Source organism: Trachurus trachurus, assembly GCF_905171665.1.
Source record: "Trachurus trachurus genome assembly, chromosome: 1".
In the NCBI taxonomy this organism is placed as follows: domain Eukaryota; kingdom Metazoa; phylum Chordata; class Actinopteri; order Carangiformes; family Carangidae; genus Trachurus; species Trachurus trachurus.
This window is the reverse complement of record NC_139891.1, coordinates 5,042,788-5,065,317: the sequence shown is the minus strand read 5'-3', so window position 1 is coordinate 5,065,317 and position 22,530 is coordinate 5,042,788. Positions and strand designations below refer to the sequence as shown.

Here is a 22,530-nt window from a genome sequence, read left to right as displayed (position 1 = left end):
AACGTGTTTTTATGGGAGCCCTCTTTAAAATGAATGTTATTTACAGCCGTATTCTTATCAGTGTTCGCTTTTCCATATGTTTAAACGCGAGTTTCGTTGTGTGCTTGTTGCTGGACTCCACTGGTGTGTTGAACACATGGGCTATCTGTAGGTCATATAGCCTAGTTTACAGTCATGTTATGAAGAGGCTATATAAAAACCGTTTTTGTTATAAAAACCACATGTTATAGTAGTTAAAACACACTACAGTTTTAAGTGTTGGCTACAATGTAGTCTTTTTAAGTTTTTCGGTAGGCCCATTTATTCTTCTTCAGTTCACTTTAACTTGAGCACACCTGCTCTTGATTAAAGCAGTTTATAAACGTAGCCTACATCTCAATCCGCTGTTTGTGTTTTATTGACTCCAGTTTCTAACAATAAAGCGAGCGATAAAGCAGGCTCTAACGCCTCTCCTCTCCCTGTGGGTGCAGACTGGAGCTGTGGCTGGGTGGGGTCGGGATGAGGAAGGCGGAGTCTGGGGCTGAGGTGACGCTTCTTTTACTCATTTTTGTTCAGAGGACTGTGGGCCAGCGGCGGAGAGAGTGGAGAGAAGTGAACAGAGACACTGAGGACTGTGGTGTCCCCAAGAAAAGAAAAAAACAATAACACTGACCTGGGATAATCTCTAACGCGTTCGTGTGTTTCGACAGGTAGGATTCATTAAGTGTATACATTCTTACTTTCTCAGTTTTAACCCGCTTTGTGTCTTTGTCACTGTTTTCCTTTTGTTTGTTGTTTCTTTTTCTTTCTTTCTTTTCGTTCGTGTTTACCGTTTATATCTGCTTTCTTTAAAACCGCGTTATGTTCAGGTGGAACATGGTTTGGCGGCTCCATTTTTTTTCATCTTTTACCTACCTGCTTTGGAAATCCAGCCGTGCATTTGAAGTTCATTTCCGCATGCCTCAGACTGGCCACCGCTGCCCGCAGCTTCAAAGTCACATACGGGAGCTCTCCCCGTCGTCAGAAGTTTGCTTTCTTACATGAAAATGGTTAAAGTCGGTCTCTAATTTGTCACAAAGCTCTTTCTGCCTTATCATAACGATGTTCGGGTGCAGTTTCGATCATTTAACTTGACGTCACTTGTCAATAGAGCAGCGTCACGTCGTCGTTTGGTGGTGTCTAACTTTGTGCGCGCGTGCGTGTTTGTGTGTCCGCGTGCGAGAGGGGCAGGTGAAGAATCAGAGCCTACTGGCATCCATTTAACCAGTTTGGTCAACAACTTCAGAGGATACAAGTGGAATTGTTAATGAATGTTTTGGTGGACACTAAACACGCTGGCAAGACAACAACAAAGCATTTAACGCTATTGTTCCAGTTAACTCATGAATATAAGAGCTGAGGCCATAAACCACCAGTGGGTTGGTTGGTTGGAAATCATTTAGCAACCAACTGGAAAATCGATTCAATTTTTAGATTTTGAATCAAAGTGTCAAAAAAGACACTTAAATGTACGTTTGTGCTGTTTTTCCTAGTCCTTGGTGATAATAAACTAGTTTTTGAATAGCCTACGTAAACCACACAGTTATGATTTACAGACCAATGGTTAATCAAGAACACAATTAGCACAGTAGGCTACTAATTAATAATGAAAATAACTGTTGTTCAAACAAGCTCAGACAACAGAGCGTAGCACAATGAGCTGATTGTCCGTGGGGAAGTACCATCTAACATCAGAGCACATCTGTAATGTTTGACAGTGAATAATGAGTCATGTTCCCAAATTTTGTTGAGGTTACTATAGCTTCCTTCCACTCCCACTCTGCTGCTCACACAGGCAGTGATGTCTCCAGGTGTTGCCAAAACTTCAATGATGTCACTGGTGTTGCAGATGCTCTGTACTTGACTGATGAGCAAATCCTGCTGAGTGTACAAATTTGTTTCATTTGATTTAATGAGTGAAATCCACTGCTAACTGAAATAACTCTTCTCCTTTTTATCCGCTCTTCTTATGCGATTAAGTCATTTGCGGTGTCCTCCACCGCCAACTTTTATATCTGTTGAAGTTAGATTTGACATGGGTTTCAAGGAATTAGAAGTTAAACGGCTTTGCTTACCCACAGGGCCTCTTCTTCATTAAACACTAAATCACATTATCTATTGTTCTCTTGTTTGGATCATCAGCAAGTTATACCATCACAAAGCACCACGAGCAGCGCCAAACCAGTCCGTGGCATCCAACTTGTTTCTGGACCAATGCATCCAGCTGAGCTTGGTGAATGTGTGTCAGGTTGAATACGACAGTGTGCCAATACTTTCTGCCAGACGGGGCCTCGCTGTGCTCGCCTCATGTCATCAAGTAGCGCGGCAGCAGACAGCACCCTGGTTGGAAAGCTGTTCCCATTTGGCCTCAGGGGAATAGGGTGAATGGGTGGTGGGACGGTGAAGGGGGGGAGGAGGGTGACTTACTGTAGATTTCGCAGCTACAGCTGTGGTGACACGGTGATAATCCCCCACCCCCCCTCCTGCTTAATTCCCTGATACTGTCCTACATTAGCAGAGCAAGAGGCCAGGAGATCCTTCAGTGTATAAATAGGTCTACACTTTCCAAAGGGGATTACTGTATGGCATATATCCTAACCTCTTTGTGTAGCTCCATGTCTTTTTTTTCCCCGTCGATGCACTGTCTTACCTCGCCTCTGTCTCTCTCCAGTGGTGCCTGGCTGAATACTTTCCAGGGGCTCAGTTACAGCCACTCAGCGTGCACGTTGTGTGACCTGCTTTGTGCTTGCGTATCACCCCTCCTCTGTGTTTTACCGTTCCCATGGAGAAGGGGGCTGCACGGAGATAGGGTTTCCTGTCAGCGACGCTAGCAGCCTTTGTGGTTGAAGTCAATGGGAAGGAGGTGTGACTGTGACAGCATCAAAATATCCACAGACTTAACTACCAGAGGCTTAAAATGAAATCTTCATCAGACAATGCCGTGCCGACTCCCAGACACCCAGTGTGTGACTCTTTGTTATCATCTCTGGTCAGAAAGAAATCAGTTGTTAATTTACTTTAAAAATTGGTGCCTTAAGCTTTAATCTATTAAAGTAAAGTAGGCAAGCACAGCCAAATATTAGACGACAGCCAAAGAGGTTGATGCAATCCATCTGAAGGATTTTTGAATGTCTTTGTTTAAGATTAATACAGTAATTAAATAATTGGCAGCATCGTCAGAAAACATCCATTCATGCAAAAGATTTTTGCTGTCCCCGACAAAACATGCAGTCAGAAGCTTCCAGCAGAGTGCAGGGGTTTAATGCTGAGCAAGTAAAGCTGGCATTGCCCAGCTGAAACCTTCCCATGACAGTCACTGTAATTAATTATTTACCTCCAACAGTTCTCTTGGTCAGATCAAACGAGGGCAAGGAAATTTCCCTTACTTAAGATGTCATAGGCCTAATGGGCGCTTCTCTCCATCACCAGCACTTTAAAAAAGTATATAAAGTATATGAGAGGCCGCTCGCTTAGTCATTTCAAGTCAGCTCCTATTGTGTCAGCCTGCTGGAAATAGCTGAATCTGACTGTTTTCTTCATGAATACATTACAGATGATAATTTTTTCATCACAGATGATGTATCCAAGCAGGGATGGAGTGAACTAGATTCCAGGACTGACTCAAAAGACAATGTTTTCACAGTTGGATGATTCGGCTGAGCTGTACTTCTCAGCATAGTGACTCTGATGAGTCCTGCGGTGTCTGTTTTTCTCCTCCTCCTCCTCCTGCCTGTCCCTTAATTACACTTCTATGAGAAATTGAGGAAAGTGAGGACAGCAAGGGTGTGGTTGAAACTGAAAGCAAGTCATCAGGGAAGCTTAACTTGTTAGATATGCAACTTGAAGAACATCGGCGTCTCTCAAGAAAGTTCATTTTGCCAATCGTCACTGCAGAGTGAAAAATCCTCTCGGCTCAAGTTTTGGGTTGTTTTCTTTGTTCCACTGCCTTTGAAGGATGTCATGCTCTCATGGGCTGAGAAAGTTGTGCAACCCTGGGGCCTGTGAATACTTTACAAAACAGTGGATAAACTGAAAAATGCATGGGCGTTTTAGACAATCGAGTCTGTTATTCTTCCTTCCACATTTCAGCTTTGTTCCTTAAAAGTTGACATTTTTAGAGGTTTTCATCCGACGTTGACACCGTTTAAAAGAAACGACACAGCTGCTGTCAGAGTCACTCGTGTTTTTGATGATACCGGCTGTTTACTCTTTAGATATATTAACTGAGTGAGTTCTATTCTTTTCGGTTGTGGTTGCGAAGCAAAACAGTGAAGTTCTCAGCTGATTTTGCTCTATTCTTCAGGGTCCCTTTAGACGTCTGCTGTGCTCTCCTCCTCCCGCTCCCTCATGCCTCTAATCCCCCTGAAAAATTAATCATCTGTCACATCGCCTCAGCGCTCAGCCGCACACCGATGCGTAGCAGTGGCAGTTTAAAAAAAAAAAAGGGAGAGAGAGAGAGAAAAAAAATGTGGTCAGGATTTTAAACAGCTTTGGCCACCAAACTTGGCCCGTGAACACACAGAGCCATCTTGATGTGCTTCAGCCTTTTTGGTGGCATCCAGTGGGGACACTTGAGACTCGCTCTCCTTTTCACTGTGACAGTCGTCAATGGGACAATGCGGCTACTCTTTTCCTCTCTGCCCCAAAACAAAGTGACACAGAAGCTCTCTGTGCTGCGGTGGAGACTTAGTTCATCCTCTTCCTTCCTACCATCGACTAAACAACATGAAGGGGAGGCATTTCCTCCTTAATATACACTACATCCACAGCCTGGAAGACTTTGACAGCACCTCAAAAAAATCAAATAACTAGGAATGAAATGTTCAAATTGTGGATTAGATTCTGTTTTTAAATGATACAATTGAAGCAATTTGAGTTCCACATCTTTTATGATGTGTTGTTGTCCTGATATGGAAGACTTTGGACACACCTGCCACAATATCTGATACATAATAGGACAGTTGTGTGAACTTTGTGTCTGTGCACTTTATTGCTACATGATGGCGCACACCCGTTTTTACTCATTCACTCCTTCATTATCAGCTTGGTGTAACTTGATCCTGCCCCGCAATCAGCCTCCTCCTCCTCCTCCTCCTCCTCCTCCGAGACAGCTCACATTTCCTTTGATTCACAGCGAGATCCCACAGGGAGTAAACAACTGCGCGCCGGTTTCCAGCCAGCCACCGTACTGCCTGGCCTCATTCAACTCATTTAAGTAGCTGCAGTGAATCACCCAGTCGTTCTCCGTGCTGCCGCTTATTCCACTCATTGGCTGAGGTGGCCGGTGTTGTTGGCAGTGTTTCCAGATCAGACACGCTGTGCTGCGTCTGCCCACATTAAAACAACCTCTGTATGTTGCACACACCAGCAGTATCTTATTGTCTGTTCTTGTCTATGGGCTCTTTGCATGGCCACGTTGCTATGGTCTGGATTTTATCAGCTGCCTGTTACAGTCAATTGACAAATTCTCTCTCCGCCTCTCTCTCTCTCTCTGCTCTCTCACTTCTCCCTCAGTGGTTTTACAAAAATGTGGACTCGACGCCTCTTCCTCAACTTAGCACATGACGTGATACAGTAGTTTGTCACCAAACACTTGCGTACATGAGAAGAGTTGTGAAACTACGGCTTCTCCGAACAAACGTCCTCTGTCTGACCAGATAATGTCGACCGCTACTTCCTGTCACCAACCACAATAAATCCATTAGCTGTGCGCCGCTTCACATCCCATATTGATTTATGACAAACAGCTACCCAGTTAGTCCTCGCGGCCTCCATTACAGTGCCATAACGGCATATGGGACATGTGGTTTGGGGTCTGAGTAAGGTAAGTGGCCGTGTTAGGTCGGATCCCTGTGGGACGGCCGGACCCCAGACAGCACAATGTCAACTGCAGCCGGTCTGCTGTGGAGGCTCAGCTGGCTGCACCGGCCGTTTACTGTGTCAGGAGGATTGCAGGGTGCTGTGTTAAAGGGATAGTTCACCCAAAATTCAAATTTCACTTACACATTATCTACTCACCCTCATGTCGACTAAGAGCTGTGAGAATTTTCAGAGTCCTCAGTCCTCCGTGCCTTCTCTGAGTTACAGGGGGGGTCTGCGCAGCAGTATTTGTCCATATAATGGTTGTGAATGGATACCAACTTTCTTCGTCCAAAAAGACACACCAAAAAACATCCAAATACCTCCATACTGCTCGTCTGTAATGCCCCTCTTGTATTGAAGCCCTGACATGAGAAATTGTTCCGCCGGTCAGTGCAAATCTCGCGTGATTTGCACTGACACAGGAAGAGCAGTGAACCGAGACACCGGGAGCTTCCGCTACAAACAAGCTTGAAATATAGACTTATTTAATTTTTTTTGGAACAGTTTCTCATGTCGGGGCTTCAATACAAGAGGGACATTACAGACGAGCAGTATGGAGGTATTTGGATGTTTTTTGGTGTGCCTTTTTGGACGAAGAAAGTTGGTATCCATTCACAACCATTATATGGACAAATACAGCTGAGCGGACCCCCCCGTAACTCAGAGAAGGCACGGAGGACTCTGAAAATTCTCACAGCTCTTAGTTGACATGAGGGTGAGTAGATAATGAAATTTGAATTTTGGGTGAACTATCCCTTTAAAAGTCATCTGGGAAACAGTTTATAGTAAGAGGAGTGTGGGTTGCATGTCACGGGACGTACAGTATATGTGACTGGGGGTTGTGTGTGTGTGTGGAGCCGGCATATATATATGTCAAGCAGTTGATCTGCATCTGTGCAGATGGTGCAGGAAGCTCTACAGATGTGTGGTAACATAATCTGCTTCATTTGCGTGTCAGCCTAAACATGACATTAGCAAGCCTGTTAGAAATCACAGGCCACCAGACGAGGTTAAGTTCCTACAGTAAATCCCTAACGCTCTGATTACCACGACAACACACAGACAGTAAGCAAAATCACACACTTTGTGAGGTGAAATCATGGGTTTTTGTTTTTTCCTCAAGTTAAAAGAAGAGCTCGTCATTTATCCAGGTACTTGCCGAGAGTTTGATCGGAGAGAGAGATTGTTGGTGGTTTCATGGTGGTGAAACGACAGATACTGGACACAGCTGGTTTAGTTTGGCGTGAAGTCAGGTGGTTAGCTTCATTTGAGTATTGTAGGTGGTTAAACAGTTTTTGATTTTTCTAAGGATGAAACGAACGACCTATAAGACTTTCATTAATGAGCTTTACATGTGGACTTGGCCGTTCACTCTTGTTTGCAGAAGTGCTAAGCTATCTGGTTGACTGTGGTCATGGTTTGGTTTGAGCCGCTGGATGTGGTTTCACATTTCCATTCTCATCTGATTCCACGGAAAAATGTCAAAACTATTTCTTAAAAGTTGATACTACTTTTTTGCAAGTTAAATCTTTTCAAGCAGAAGTTCTAGCAGAACAAATGGTAGTAACGTGTTTTTTTTACACCCCTGCTGCCAAACAGGCATGAGGCTGAATAACAAATCACTGCAAAAGTGTGTTAGGAAGCTCTCTGGAAAGCGACCAGAGTTCATCTCCAACCCCCTGGGCCTCTTTCTCTGACCTGATTCATTCCTGCTGTGATACAAAGAAGAGCTTAGGCCAGCAAAGTCAAAATCTGGCTCACTTGAATATTTCTCACAGCGATACTCGGGGGTTTGCAACGACATTAACTTATTAATTGCTGGGAGGATATGTTGGAAGAGAAGTCAATGCCGTATCTTGTCGAGCCCCTCCGGCCATTAGGTGTACACGGCCTCGCCCAGTTTGCTCATACACCCACAAACTCTGCCGCCACGCCCTTGTTGAGAGCTTGTCACTGCCGTGGAGACACTCCCTGTCTGACATGCCTGTGGGGGGGTGAGGGAGGGGGGAGGGGGGAGGGGGGGGCAGGAGGGCAGGACAGTCAATCTGTTCTCACGTCTGAGAGCAGAGTTACTCATCCATTGTCACAGGAGTAGCTGTTAGTTTCAGCACATTTATGAGTGAGTCATTTTTAGAAGAGTGTAGTGTGAGGAGAGTGACATGCATGCCCTTTTTTTTTTTTTTTTGCAGAACATGATTAATGGCTGGACAGTGGACAGAGTGGACAGAGTGAATATGCTGTGCCGGTGTGGAATGTCACACTGGTGTTTCAGCATCAGGCGCTCCACAGTATCTCTGCCTTTCTTTCTGTTGCAACTCGCTCGCTGGCAGCTTTCACCGATACGCATTCCTGGTTTTACTGAGCAGGGGTTTTTTTTGGAAGAAGCCCACTAAAGTTATCCACGGAGGCTGTTGCTTAACAAGATAGTGGGAGGGTGACGAGTGTGAGAGGGGAGTGTTTTTCCCGAGTAGAAGCTGCGGCTTTTATTACAGTTATTGCGCATTTGCATGGATGGATGGGTGGAGCGGTGGTGGTGTAATGACAGTGACGGAGCAAGGTACAGTGAGAGTGAAAAGATGCGTCACTCATTAACTGGAAGGTGCAAAGTCCAGGCGTAAACGCACAACATGAGCCAATGCCTTTCGTCACAATCTGCCTCAGTAGTCTGTTTTTCCATCACTATAATACACAATAAAGTTGTATTTCAGTTAATTTGTTGAATTTTTTTCCCTGTTTTTGTTGAGTAAATTTTTAAACCCAAATAATTTCCATTCTTGACAATTTTCTTTTCGAGGAGGAAACGGAAATTATGCGAGAACCCAAGAGGGATCGACACTTAGCAGCAAATAAGTGAGCTTAGCTTCAGACATGAGATGGGTCAGCTAGATAAAAAAAAAAAAACACAGTACAGTGTCTGAGCGGAGTTTCGGTTACCTAGGCGATTTGTGGGGCGTGTCGCAGCATTGCAACAGTTGGCTGAACCCGCTGCCTCGCCCAGGAAAACAAAGACTTACACAAATACTGCCCCTGATTTGCCGAGCACAGGAACGTTCTGTGTGGACGCTGTGGTTCTACTTAAAACAAAGGATCACGTGGGCTCTGTTTTATATCAACGTGTTGATGTCAGTGGATCAATGAAATGTGTTTCAGTCAGTTTTCCTTTGTAAGGCAAGGGAAAACGTTGGATTGATTTAAGAGAAACCTTTTCTGTGTTTTGAGAATGTTTTTTTTAAAAACCTGTGGGATTTCTTATTTTTAATTTAGCTTTTTTTGTGTGTGTTGCTTTCTTTTCTTTTTTTTCCAACTTGACTTTGCAGCTGGACTTAGTCTGACATGTCATTTTCATCAGTTTATTCTCATGGCCTCATAAATCAAAAGATGGATAGCCAGCAGCACAGCAGTCAGTCACAATCTTGGCAGACAAACCCTCTTGTTTGTGTTTAAAAAGAAGGCCACACCTTACGTTAGAAAGGTAGGGACCCACAGTGCTTGCATGATTGCAGGCATACTTTCTGTCTGTGCCCTGATGAGTCAGTGCATTATCTGTACGGTAGCATGTAGCTGCAAGCACAGACCTCAACCTGGTCCTGCAGGATCACATGCCAGACCGAATACAGCTGAACATGAGCAAGATAAAGGGACACGTTGAGACTTTTTTTGCAATAACGTCATGAACATGATTTTAAGATTTGCATATTATCTACAGATCATAACAGATACAGAAAACAAAAACAAGTGGGGACACGCCAAGTGAGTTTCTAGTCGATCAAAGTGCCACAGAGAGAAAACAGAGGATAGACGACGAGGACTAATGAGGAACATGCAGTGTGCACACACACTATTGTCAGAACCTTCTTCATACAAATTCTAATGGAAAACAGTCCCCTGAAGGGGCTACACTGACACACACACACACAGTCAGTGTGACGCCCCGGGGGGAAGAAGTGGGCTGGCCCAGCTGAGGGACCAAAACACAGCACAACACATCCTTATGCAAAGCCAGAGGGCAAAAAGACGAGGGAGTGGTGCTTTTACCAATACATCATGAGCAGCCTGTGTGGAAGGCAGAGGGGACAAAGCAGCTCGTCTCTGTGCAGATTCTTTCCCTCCAAACCCCATTGATCGGCTCCGAGTGTAGCGCTAAATCACATCGCTACGTTGCGTAACTGAGTTGTTGTTTTTGTTGTAGTTGGTTGAAGTTGAATCTAAGAACCGGTAAAAGAAAAACAGTGGTAATTTAAGTGTTTATGGTTCATACCGTGCCAACACAGCAGCTCCACATCCTGGGTTTCAGCCCCAACTTGTTTTATTAGCGGTGAAGACAGGAGATCAGCTTGTTGTGTAGAATCCCATTTGTAAGCAAGAACCAGCTGTCACACAAAAGAGCTCTGAGGATGGAACATTTTTTTTTGTCTTTATTTGCCAGTCAGAGCCTTTGTTTGTTGACTCGGCTGTGTGTGAAGCCCCGCAGTACTTCCAGTATGTGCAGTCGGTGCCTGTAGAAATCAGAAAACACACACTTCTGCATGTACACACACACACACACACACAACGACACCAGCAAAGAGCTCTGTTTAACATCTGCAAACACTCGTAAGCAGCACAGTGAATGCATTGTGCTGTATGTCACATGCAGCTTTGATGAATGCAGATGTGTTTGTGATGAAGAGGACTTGTGTGACAGATGATGTGGAGACAGAAAACAATGAACACGCATGTTCCGACAGCCAGAGGTCGTTTGGGTCGGAGCGGTCGTTTGCTGAGGGTTTTCAGTAAAAGAAGACTTCCTGTTTATGGCAGGAGGCGTTTCATACTAATTATTGAATACTTTTCTCACATTGTTCTGACAGGAAGTAACACGCTTTTGCCCCTTTCCCATTCCTTACAGCATTTCCAAAAGTTGGGAACTCACATGCACAAACCGGTTCTGGCATTCCTACACACACACACACACACAGCTCTGTGGGTTTAATGATGAAGTATATTAGAAATGAAGCGCAGGTGGTTTGTGGTCGCTGGTATTTTTCTCGACAGACACAGTCAGGTGTCTTTGTGACACGAGTAAATGTAGCATGAAGAATGGTTTTTATTCGTAGAATGAAACGATGTAGACCAAACTTGTACCAACAAGTCTCATGGTGGTTATGCAATCTGGTGGTGCACTGTAAAAAAAACCACCTCATGCCTCAGGATGTCAGTGTGAGTGGACGTAGAAAACACATAGATGTCGGAGATGGTATAGAAGTGTTTCACAATTAATCGTGGTATTAAACGCCACAATTAATTCATCGTAAAGATTCCTAAATACCGTTACTTTTTTTAAAATTTTAATTATGTTGGAACCATATCAGCAGATGTGCGCCAAAATAAAGGTTAATGCATAAGATACTGTAACGTAACATTGAATTGGTAGGAATTTAAATGTTAGCGTGTCATTTTTAATTAAAAAAGCAAAACAAAACAAAAAAGATTAAAATAAATGTAAACATTTGGTATAGATAACAATTTATGACCTGAATATTTCAAACATTTCCCCTGGGGATTAAGAATTGGTCATATATTAATAGATACTGAGTAATGTAATTATATTTTGACTATATTTGATTTTATACATGGTGTTAGTGTGAAATTAATTAATGCATAATAATCGTAATACCGTGATTATTTCTCTGACAATAATCGTACCAAGAAAATGTATAATCATGACATCCCTAGTTTCAAATAATTCAATCAAACATTAAATGTAACTCAAGTTCCAGGCTTTTTTTTTAGTTTGTGTGTAAGGAGGAGTATGTCCACTCTCTGTACACACACACACAGGCATATATACTTGAGTCAAAACCTGACGAACAAGTTCCTGATTGCCATGCGTCAGCAGCAGCAGGCTGCTCCCACGGCGATCTGGGTGGAGGCCCGGGGTGAAAGGTCGTCGGGGCAGGCTAGCATTCCTGACTTACAGCTGTCTCTCCACTCACTTCGCTCTCGCTCCCCTGCGAGCCGCCGCTGCTGCCGCTCTGTGTTGTCATTTTAAGGTCAGGGTGCACGGCTGGCCGGTGGGGGGAGGAGGAGGAGGAGGAGGAAGAGGAAGAGGGGCGGGGGTTGTATCATATGAGCTGTCATACGTGGGCAGCCTGTAAAAACCTGAATGACAGTCCTGCGTGAGAGAGCTGAGACCTCGTTGAAATATTTATTAATTCATGGGAAAATGTAGCCATGTAGAGAAGTGTAGTGTTTGTCATTTACAGCAGTTGAAAATCCTGACTTTGCCTTTTTTTTTCTTTTTTTTTAGGTTTCCTCCATCATTGTTGTTCCAATAACAGGAGGCAAGGATGGCAATGCAAAGTAAGTCATTTTTGTTTGTTTGTGCTATTTCTTGGTTGTGTTTACATCACTTCTTCTGCTACACTAGTTTTGAAGGAGAGCTGAACATTTTGGTCCTGACCTTTCCAACTTCCAACTATTGTTTTGATGTATTTATATTGAAGTCATTGACTGAAACAATAACTGAAGGTTGCTTCTAAAGTGTTCCTTTACTGTGGACTTGCACCTTGCTGGACTTGCACCTTACAGTACACTCCACTTTATATTTGATGGTCATGCCGACCTTTTATTTACTTATGTTTAGTTCTTAATTATGTTTACTCCTTTTATTATTTATGCTGCTATGATAAGGACTGAAAGTCTTCTTGTATAGAAATGTACAATGACAATAAAGCATCTTACAGTAATAATTCTCTTTATGAGGTAAAACGCTCCCATTGGGAGAAAAATGGGGGCAAAACACATTTAAAAGGTATTAAAGCAGAAGTAAGCGATCCGGTGGTTTTGGCTAACTTCTTGTCAGCCGATGGAGTTAACAGTCCCCGCCCTCGTCCCTACGTCACCACATTCACGCGCATCCCTTGGCTGCACACACAGAGGACCGCCCCTTTATGCCGTTCTCTCTCCTCATTGGATAAAGGTTGTAGGATACAAGGAAAGTTTTCTCCTCGGCTTACAGCAGAGCAGAGTGACTGACAGACCCGTGTTTCAGACCAAACACTCTATATAAGTGATTGCTGTCGGAAGATACAACTATTTAAGACTTATATTAACACAAACATTCCGCTTACTTCTGCTTTAACAGTAAACATTGAAGTAATGAATTATAGCAAGTTCCAACCCCTGAGTTCCCCCGTTGCCCTTTTTAATAAATTACTTGCTCCCAACACTTCTGACATCCCACAATTCCTCTCTTCATCCTTGGTAGTGGGTGATCTTGACAATGGCATGGTGAAGGTGGCCGAGTGGCAGCAGACCATGTACGGTGTGGACTCGGGTATTCAGTCAGGAGCCACCACAGTCAGAGATGACGACGGCGAGTTTACCACCTCCAAGCACTACACCGTGACCACCACCGTCACATCGGACCAGCCTGGTAAGAAAAGAGTCAGTATATAAATTAAAGCATATGCCTTCATTACATGCAGGCTGTTTTAACATCAATATCATCATCTCACTCCTCTGTCAGACTTGGATACCCAGTACACTATGACCAGAGCCCAGCGGGTGCGGGCTGCCATGTTCCCAGAGACGCTGGAAGAGGGCACCACTATCTTGTCCACTCAGACAGACCAGAGCCAGATGACCAACGTCCAGCGGCTGGCCGAGCCCTCCCAGATGCTCAAGACCGCCATCATCCACCTGATCAACTACCAGGACGACGCAGAGCTGGCCACACGCGCCGTGCCGGAGCTCACCAAGCTGCTCAACGATGAAGACCAGGTGATGAACGGAGAATACACAAACACACAGAGTTTGAGATCAGTAGAGTGACTTGATTTGAGCGGATGCCTCAACCTGGGTCTTATAAATAGTCTTGTACATTATGCATAGCTAGCACTCGGTTTTGTATGGAGTGGGAGTAGTGAAGGGTTAATTTAAGAATAATGGGTTTTTAATGAACTGTTATTCATTACAATGATTGTTAATTGTAGTTAGTCATTCTTGCAAATATGCTAATATGCAATGTCCCTTTCACTTTTGCACACTTTATATGAAGCTATAGCAAGGCAGCAAAGCTAGTCACAGATTTATAAAAAAAATCTGAAAAGTGACTGCCCTTAACTTTATGGTAAACTAAGCTAACCAGCTGCTGGCATTAGCTTTATATTTAGCATGCAGACATGAGAGCTGTATTGATATTCTTGTCCAAGTCTGCAATGAGGCAAGAAGGCAGATATGAACAGGTGTGATAACCCCTTCACTGTTGAACTGTTACATTTGCTGCCTTCAAGGTGACAGACCAAATTAAATTCTTAAGGAAATAACACAAATGAACTCTGAACGTGAATTTCATAAGCGGAAGACACAACACTCAAAAAAAAAAAGTTCTTGTATCTTTCACTCGTTTCCACCACTAATCGCACTCCTTTCTTCCATTTCTCATCAGGTGGTGGTCAGCAAGGCAGCACAGATTGTCAACCAGCTGACGCGTAAAGAGGCATCGCGCCGCGCTCTGATGTCGTCGCCTCAGATGGTGGCAGCAGTGGTGCGGGCCATGCAGAACACAAGTGACATGGAAACCGCACGGGCCACAGCCAGCATCCTCCACAACCTGTCCCACCAGAGAGAGGGCCTGCTCTCCATCTTCAAGTCTGGAGGCATCCCCGCCCTGGTCCGCATGCTCAGGTACTGCTGCACCAAAACACATCGCACATCTGTGATTTGATCCTCGTTGTAGTTATAAATATTGGGGAAAATGTACTTTTCATCGTAGTTTCGGTATGAAATGAAAGGTCCATATTAGTGGCAGTTTTATAAAACACCTTTTGACAATGTAAGCTGCATTTCTAGCCCAATTTTGTTGTTTGTCTAATCCTCGTTGGTACATACACTGAAGTCTTGTTCAGGTATTTTACAGTGCAGTTCAGCTGAAGAAGAAAATAAGAGCTCCTCACTCTCCTTGAACAGACATTTAATATCTATATATATCACAGGAGGAGGCCATTATAGAAGAGAAGAGATTATCTCCACCAGCCTTAAGTAGCATTTAGAAACATTGACTTGCATTATGGGAAATGTCGGAAATCGTAGACTCAATTAGAGAGAAATCAGGCGGTTAGATTGATTGGTTTACAAGAGAAGATAAGATTTATTTGGCACATAGACAATTGTAAATAGTACAATGGACAGTGAAATGGGTTTACAGTAAATGCATCAAATGGTGGAAGTTTCCTTTAATGCACAGTAACTCGACGTGCTGTTTTTGTGACGCACTCTTAACACGTTGGCTGTTTCTCTCCCTCAGCTCTCCCATGGAGTCTGTGCTCTTCTACGCCATCACCACGCTCCACAACCTGCTGCTGCACCAGGAGGGAGCCAAGATGGCCGTGCGCCTGGCCGACGGCCTGCAGAGGATGGTTCCCCTGCTGAAGAAGAGCAACCCCAAGTTCCTGGCCATCACCACAGACTGTCTGCAGCTGCTGTCCTATGGCAACCAGGAGAGCAAGGTGAGTGTGGAACAGTCAACACAATTTTGTGCCAGTCCACATAATACGAACCGTGGTACACTTAATAGCAGTCAGGTGTTGTAATGTTAGACTATTGAAATTGTCGTGCATGTGTGTGCATGTTTTGTTTTGGGTGTGGCATGAGAACAGAAGTGTTCATGTGCTGAGACAGAGAAGGTACAGGTGTGGTTATTTGTAGAAAGTAAAACGAGTGATTAACTGTTGTTAATCTGCCTGAACAGGTTATGGCTCTACAGTATAAAACATAGGAGAGGTGGATTAAAAAGTAAAAGTAGTTTTGCCTTGATCTGCACTTATATCCTCATGTGTTCCCTCTGTTTCACAGCTGATTATCCTCGCCAACGGGGGTCCAGAGGGTCTGGTTCACATCATGAGAAACTACAACTATGAGAAGCTGCTGTGGACCACGAGCCGCGTGCTCAAAGTCCTCTCTGTGTGCCCCAGCAACAAGCCCGCCATTGTGGAGGCTGGTATGTGATGTGTTTGGAGTGTTAGCACGCACCTGTGTGTGTGCACGGCAGTCGCACGGGTGTGTCGCTCTTTGTTACCTGGTCTGCGGCTAATGGCCTCCTGCCAACCGGACAGCCCAGTTTATGAGATGTTGCTGAAGGCTGAAGGCTGACTGAGTGACTGAGTGACTGAGTGACTGAGTGACTGAGTGACTGAGTGACGTTCTCTGTGCCCTGCAGGTGGGATGCAGGCTCTGGGGAAACACCTGACCGGCTCCAGTCAGCGTCTGATGCAGAACTGCCTGTGGACGCTCAGGAACCTGTCTGATGCTGCCACCAAGCAGGTCTGCCTCCATTTTCTCAGTTTACATTTACTTTACTATGTTTGGTCTTAAATGGATAGTTCAACATTTTGGAAAATTGGCCCATTGCCATAATCCCTATAGTTTTAAGAGTAGGTTTGTTACCTTTTAATTGTCGGTGCAAGCTATTTTTAGAACGGCGGAGCAGAGCCGTGAGCTGCTCAGAGCTACGCTACGGAGGCTAATGGGATTTCTTGGTTTCCCTCAATTTGCCAAAATGTTGAACTATCCCTTTAACTTTTAATTTCACTTCCCATCACGATGAATTCTGAAATCCCTCTCTTGTTGTTTTCCAGGAGGGTATGGACAGCCTGCTGCAGGTGCTGGTGGGCCTGCTCAGCTCAGACGACATCAACATGCTCACCTGTGCCACCGGCATCCTGTCGAACCTCACGTGCAACAACGCCCACAATAAAACTCTGGTCACCCAGAGCAACGGCGTCGAGGCTCTGATCCACGCCATATTGCGCGCCGGCGAGAAGGAGGACGTGACCGAGCCCGCCGTTTGCGCTCTGCGCCACCTGACATCGCGCCACCAGCAGGCCGAGGTGGCACAGAACGCCGTGAGGACACACTACGGCATCCCCGCCATCGTCAAGCTGCTCAACCAGCCCTACTACTGGCCTGTCATCAAGGTAGAGGGATGGAGGGATGGAGGGGCGGGTGGAGGGGTTTGGGAAGATACAGTATGTTGCTTAAGGAGGATGCTGGAAAGGATCCTAGTCGGGTAGAGTCAATGATCTGAGCTAACACTAGTTAAGGACTGTGAAACACTCATTGGGCAGTTAATGGGTTTTGCTCCAGAGATTATAGACTTGAAAATGTGCAGGAGTGGACAGATGGAACAAGAGGATAGCAGGCAGGGTAGAAAGCCAGAATCTCTGTCAGCCTGATCAAGCATGACATGCACATGACAGCAGGAACAGTATGTTTTACAGGACCGGGCTTTTGAAAAGGAAAAATCTGTTACTGTACATTTAGTTCACAACAACAACACAACTGAAAGTCTCAAAGAGCTTCCTCCGCCTTGTTGTGTTTGTTGACTGCTCACACTGAACAGTATCATGATTGTATCTTTGCTTCCCCCCCTCCAAGGCTGTGGTTGGCCTGATCCGTAACCTGGCCCTGTGCCCAGAGAACCAGGCCCCTCTCAGGGACGCAGGAGCCATCCCCCGTCTCACCAACCTGCTGCTCAAAGCCCACCAGGACGCCCAGAAACACGGCTCATCTGCCCAGCAGACATACCAGGTACATGACGGGCAAGCTGTCCCTTGAGGAAATGAATAGTTGTGGATTATTTATACATTTCTGTGGCTTTGATTAACATTCTGTTCATCTTTGCTGTCAGGATGGAGTGAGGATGGAGGAGATTGTGGAGGGCTGCACAGGAGCTCTGCACATCCTGGCCAGAGATCCCATCAACAGGGCAGAGATCGCCAACCTGCAGACCATTCCTCTGTTTGTGCAGGTAACGGAGGAACATATGCTCTCACGCTTCCTCATCATAATAATTAACTTCCTTATGTTGTTTGTATTTTTTTGACTCATTGTCCTCCTCTTCCCGTCCAGTTGCTCTACTCTCCAGTGGACAACGTGAAGCGCGTGGCGGCCGGCGTCCTGTGCGAGCTGGCCCTGGACAAGCCATCAGCTGAGCTCATCGACAGTGAGGGAGCATCGGCTCCACTGATGGAGCTGCTCCACTCCAACAACGAGGGCATTGGTAGGACACACAGATGATGCAGATAATGATTAGCTTACCGTAATGCAGCATTTAGTCATAGGTGAAAGGAACAAAGTCAATTTACTCAAGTGCTGTACTTACTGTAAGTGCAGTTTCCAGGTACTTGGCACTGGACATGACATGTCCACTTTGTGAGACGGTATACTACTAGTAGACATCATTTCAAACTAACGTTTTTTACCATTCATTTAAAGAAAACAATGCCTTTACCTGATATACTGTAGAGAGAAACTGGGAGATGCTATCACACAAAGAAAATCAATATAAAAACACACATGGTAACTTAAATACAGTTTTATTACTTATTATCTTACTGTTGCCCGAGTTCAACTGAAAGATCAATATCACTCATGTCAGTAAATGTGAAGCGACTTCCACCAATCAGTAAGCTTGGCTCAATTAGCATGAAAACACTGATTAATGACAAAATAAACCAACAATATACGTGTTGATAATTTCTAGGTAAATTATTTAGCAATTTTTTCAAAAAAGTTATTTATATGTTTTTTACTTTCATTACTCTTTGTGCTAAGCTAACATACTCAAGCTTTCATAATTAGCAGATATAAGGAAGGGTATTGGGTATTGACCAAAATGGTTGTTATTTTCCTTGCCTCATTATGTAGTGTGTTCAGAGTGACTTTTATCTTGGCTGGTCTGAGCCCACCATGTTTAATCAGGCTTAATTAATTTTAACCTTTAGTGCATAGAGGATACATGATGCCTCAGGGAGTATAAAATAAGATAAAAAACCTTAAAAGTCACTCAATTTGACGTTTTTGTTTTCATAACTACTAATCATTAAAAACGACAACTCAGACAGTGACAAGTGCATGTGTGTGTGTTCAGATTTATTTTTTTGAACACATTCCTGTTTTATTCACTGTGTCCTGATCCTTCTCCTCCCCAGCCACATACGCTGCAGCCGTGCTTTTCCGCATCTCAGAGGACAAGAACTCGGACTACAAGAAGCGTGTGTCTGTGGAGCTCACACACTCGCTGTTCAAACACGACCCCGCAGCCTGGGAGATGGTGAGTGTCTGGCGCCCTCCGCTGTCAGGACACATGAACATTACATTTTGACATTTTTCTATCACCTTTAATGTGTCAGGTTAAGATCTTAACACATTTAAGCAATAATATACATTTGGTTATTTATTTTTTTAATAGCTCTTCATCATAATATAGTAGTACAGTGCTAAAGTGTGGGCTTTATATGACCTTTCCCCTCCTGTGACCTGTCTGCAGGCCCACAACAGTGTCCCCATGGACGGTCCCTACCAGGATGGTGAGTAACTATGGCTGAAATGTGCACATGCAGCACATTCCTTAGCTCTGGGTCACTCCGCCACGGGGAGCGACCACAGTGTTAAAATGCTGTGGTGTGTTAGCAGGTTGTCTCCTGCTGCTGCTGCTCACTTAATATCAGAATTTAGTTGCCAAAGAAACTAGTTCCAGTGTCTTACTTTCATACTTTCTTCAAATCACTCACAGTTGTCCTCTTCATCTCTGCATGGGGTTTGCCGTTGTACTTTTTGTGGTTGTCAGTGTCTTTTGTTCTTTGTGGGATACTTTCCCTGATTCTTGTCTCATTCACTTAAGCCATTTTTATCCTTGCTGCATCAGGTTTTATTCCCCCTTAGTACTGTATGTTCTTACCTCTTCTTCATTGCCAAATCTTTGTAAAAAGTCATTTTCCCATCAACCTCCATTCTGGTGTTTCTTAATCTGTTCTCTCATCTTTGTCTTAATTCCCATTCTTTCCCTCTCTTGACTTTTCTCCTTTTATGGCATTGGTATTTTCTGTCTCCTACTCTGAGCAGCAGGACTCGGAAAGAAAAGGGATCAGTGATCACAGTGTTCCAAAAATGTGCCTAAAATGTGGAACATGTTAAAGATTTCCATTAGTTTGTTCAGTTTTCTCCGTTCCTGTTGCCACTATCATGACAACAGGAGAAAAAAAAAACCTTCATAGACCAAGGGAAGCAAAATGACAAATGATCTGTTGTGTAACTAGTCAAAACAAAAGTAAAATGTTGCCATCTCTTGCAGAGCTGGATGGTGGCTTCCAGTCCTATGGATATGCAGGTGACGTGCCCATGGATGTCATTGATGGAAATATGATGCATGATGAGTTCGGAGTGGCCTACGACAGACAAGCCTACCCTTATTAAAGGTAAATAATAACTCTGTTAATCAGGATATATTGGTCACAATTTTAAACCCCTGAGTCATTTAAGTCAAAAAAACAAAACAATAAAACGATCATGTCATTATTTTTATATTAAGCATATTAATTGATTATATTGGACTAACAGTGGCCTGTACCTGTTGATTGTGCACCAGGTACTGATGAAATATAAAACTAATTCCAGAATATGAGTTTAAATAACGACCAAGTGGATGGACAGAAATAGTTTTTCACAAAATATTTTTAGCTGTTCATGTTTTATCATTTGTAAGGTGAAGGGGATAAAGAAATGAGTTAAATTTAACCCTTAAGAGAATTGTTTTTAAATGAATGTACATGTTCCATAAGTTTGAACTGATATGACAGCTGATGGTGCTCAGTGCACATATTTTACAGTATATTGACACTTCTGTAACCTTCACAGGAAGTCGGGATCTTCGTCATTAACTTTGTGTTTTGAAATTTCAACCAATATGTTTATTATTACCTTCATTATCATATATGTTAATGCTGTTCAAAAGCAATGCCGATGCAGATTGGGTTTGCTAATCAAGTCTTTTTCTTCCTCTGCTAGACCCAGAAGAGGAAGAGGAGACGGGAGCTGAAGTGAGGTGTAATGGGACAAAGAAGAAGAGAATCCAGTCGTCAGTAGAGATTATTCCCTTTGCTCTCAGCCTGATGTAATATATGCAATTATCACAAAGTACTGGACTCTTAACAGGGCTCAACTGTGTTTTATAGCCTAATTTTACTGATTATAATTATGACAATTACGACGATGCTTGTAGGTTTCTGTTAGAGAACCTTATAAGAGTGTGTGCATGTGAGTATGTGTGTGTGTGTGTTTGTGCTTTTGGGTGGGTATTCTATGCCAAAGAGATTTTATTTTGTGACGATAATCGTGTAGCTTCCTTTTTTTTTTTTTTTTTTTTTTTTTTTTAAGAAAAAGAAACAAAAAAACAAGTATGATAGTTGAAAACACTGCCGGAGGTGGCTCAATGTGCACGGTGCACCTGCTCACCGCTCGCTCTTTCTTAACGCCTTTGTAACAGACACTGCTGTCTATGCTGTAGTTTTGACACTATATACCGTCAACTTTCTCCCGCTGTGACCCAAGAGTCGGTGAAGAGTAAAGAGTTAACACAGACTCATTCTTCCTCTCGGCACTAATTCAGTAGGAGCGAACAAACGGAGAGAAGTGAAGGTCTTTGACAGACCTGAGGGAAAGGTGTAGGGCCGTCCCCCCACCCCGACTCTCATGGAATCAGCTGATATGTGCATTGTTAGGAGTATATGTACGTAGGTGGACATAATGTTTGTTTATTTGTTTGTTTTTATGAACCGTTTCTCATCTTTTCTAAGTTATTGACTGGGAAAGGTTCACATTATCTGGCTTTACCAGAAGATTAACAAAGATTCCTTTTTGATTAGAAACTGAGCTTTAAGAAAAAAAAAATCATGTGTCTGTAATAATTTCCAGGAGAACAACAGTGAGGGTAAAGTTTTACAGACCTAATCATTGGTCAACACATGAGATGTAGTTGGGGACGGCCCTACAGCTGGAGCAAACTACTGACAGGGAAATTTGTCTTTCTACTTAAAAAGAGTTTTTACTGAAATTTTGTTTAATAAAGATAAAGGATATATTAAACATATTATGGTGTCCGTGTTTATTGACCTGTGTGTTTTAAAGCTTTGTAAAAATCCACTTCTCTGGCAGGATGTGTCTTCTCTGTTGTCTCACGTAACACATGACAATTTCTTTTGCAAGTCTTCAGTCTGTTTCTGTCTGTTCATCTCAGAATTCACATACTACTGCAACAGCTGCAACACAGGACTGTTTCAGACTTGTGGCTGTTTTCCATACACATACTTCCCTCACAGGCCTTATTGTTTAGTTTATACTGGCAAAGAAACACATGTACATCTACCTCTGTAACCCTGCATATATATAATTCATTTCACAATATTTAACAACATTTACCTTTTTATTTTTTTTGTATGTTGTCGGCTTGTGCACAGCAGTGGGAGTGTCTGGTAATGGGCTAAAAACAAGAGACAGATTTATTCTTTTATGTTTGATGTTTGGGAAATACAGTGCATATCCCATAATTATAATGATGTTCACCAAGACTTGTGGTCTGTGTACCATTCAGCTCTGTTTTGCTGTAGCATAGTCAGATTCATTCACACAAGGATCAAATGCTTCTTTCTGTGAGTGAACAGTTCACATTATTTTTAAATCCCACATACAGTATACTGTAGCTGTGATGTGGTTGGTTTACATTCAGTTTCTCTCTGAAGCAGCTACAACATCTGGACACAGCTGGATCTGGCGCCTTTGAATTTTGACCACAGAAATAAATTGTTAGTTTCCTCTGTGAAAATTCTGGTT

General features: G+C 43.5%; 1 protein-coding gene across 1 annotated transcript; it reads left to right on the top strand.

The window, feature by feature from the left end:
- The first annotated feature begins 559 nt into the window (after window positions 1-559).
- Window positions 560-21,102, top strand: jupa (junction plakoglobin a). Its single transcript, XM_083975167.1, has 16 exons — window positions 560-689; window positions 12,170-12,222; window positions 13,130-13,297; window positions 13,391-13,644; window positions 14,312-14,550; window positions 15,170-15,371; window positions 15,718-15,862; window positions 16,082-16,185; window positions 16,500-16,838; window positions 17,299-17,451; window positions 17,552-17,671; window positions 17,773-17,923; window positions 18,855-18,976; window positions 19,193-19,232; window positions 19,997-20,120; window positions 20,710-21,102. Exons 2-15 carry the CDS (start codon window positions 12,210-12,212, stop codon window positions 20,116-20,118), a joined length of 2,172 nt encoding a protein of 723 aa, XP_083831293.1. The 5' UTR covers window positions 560-689; window positions 12,170-12,209; the 3' UTR covers window positions 20,119-20,120; window positions 20,710-21,102.
- Window positions 21,103-22,530: the final 1,428 nt, after the last annotated feature.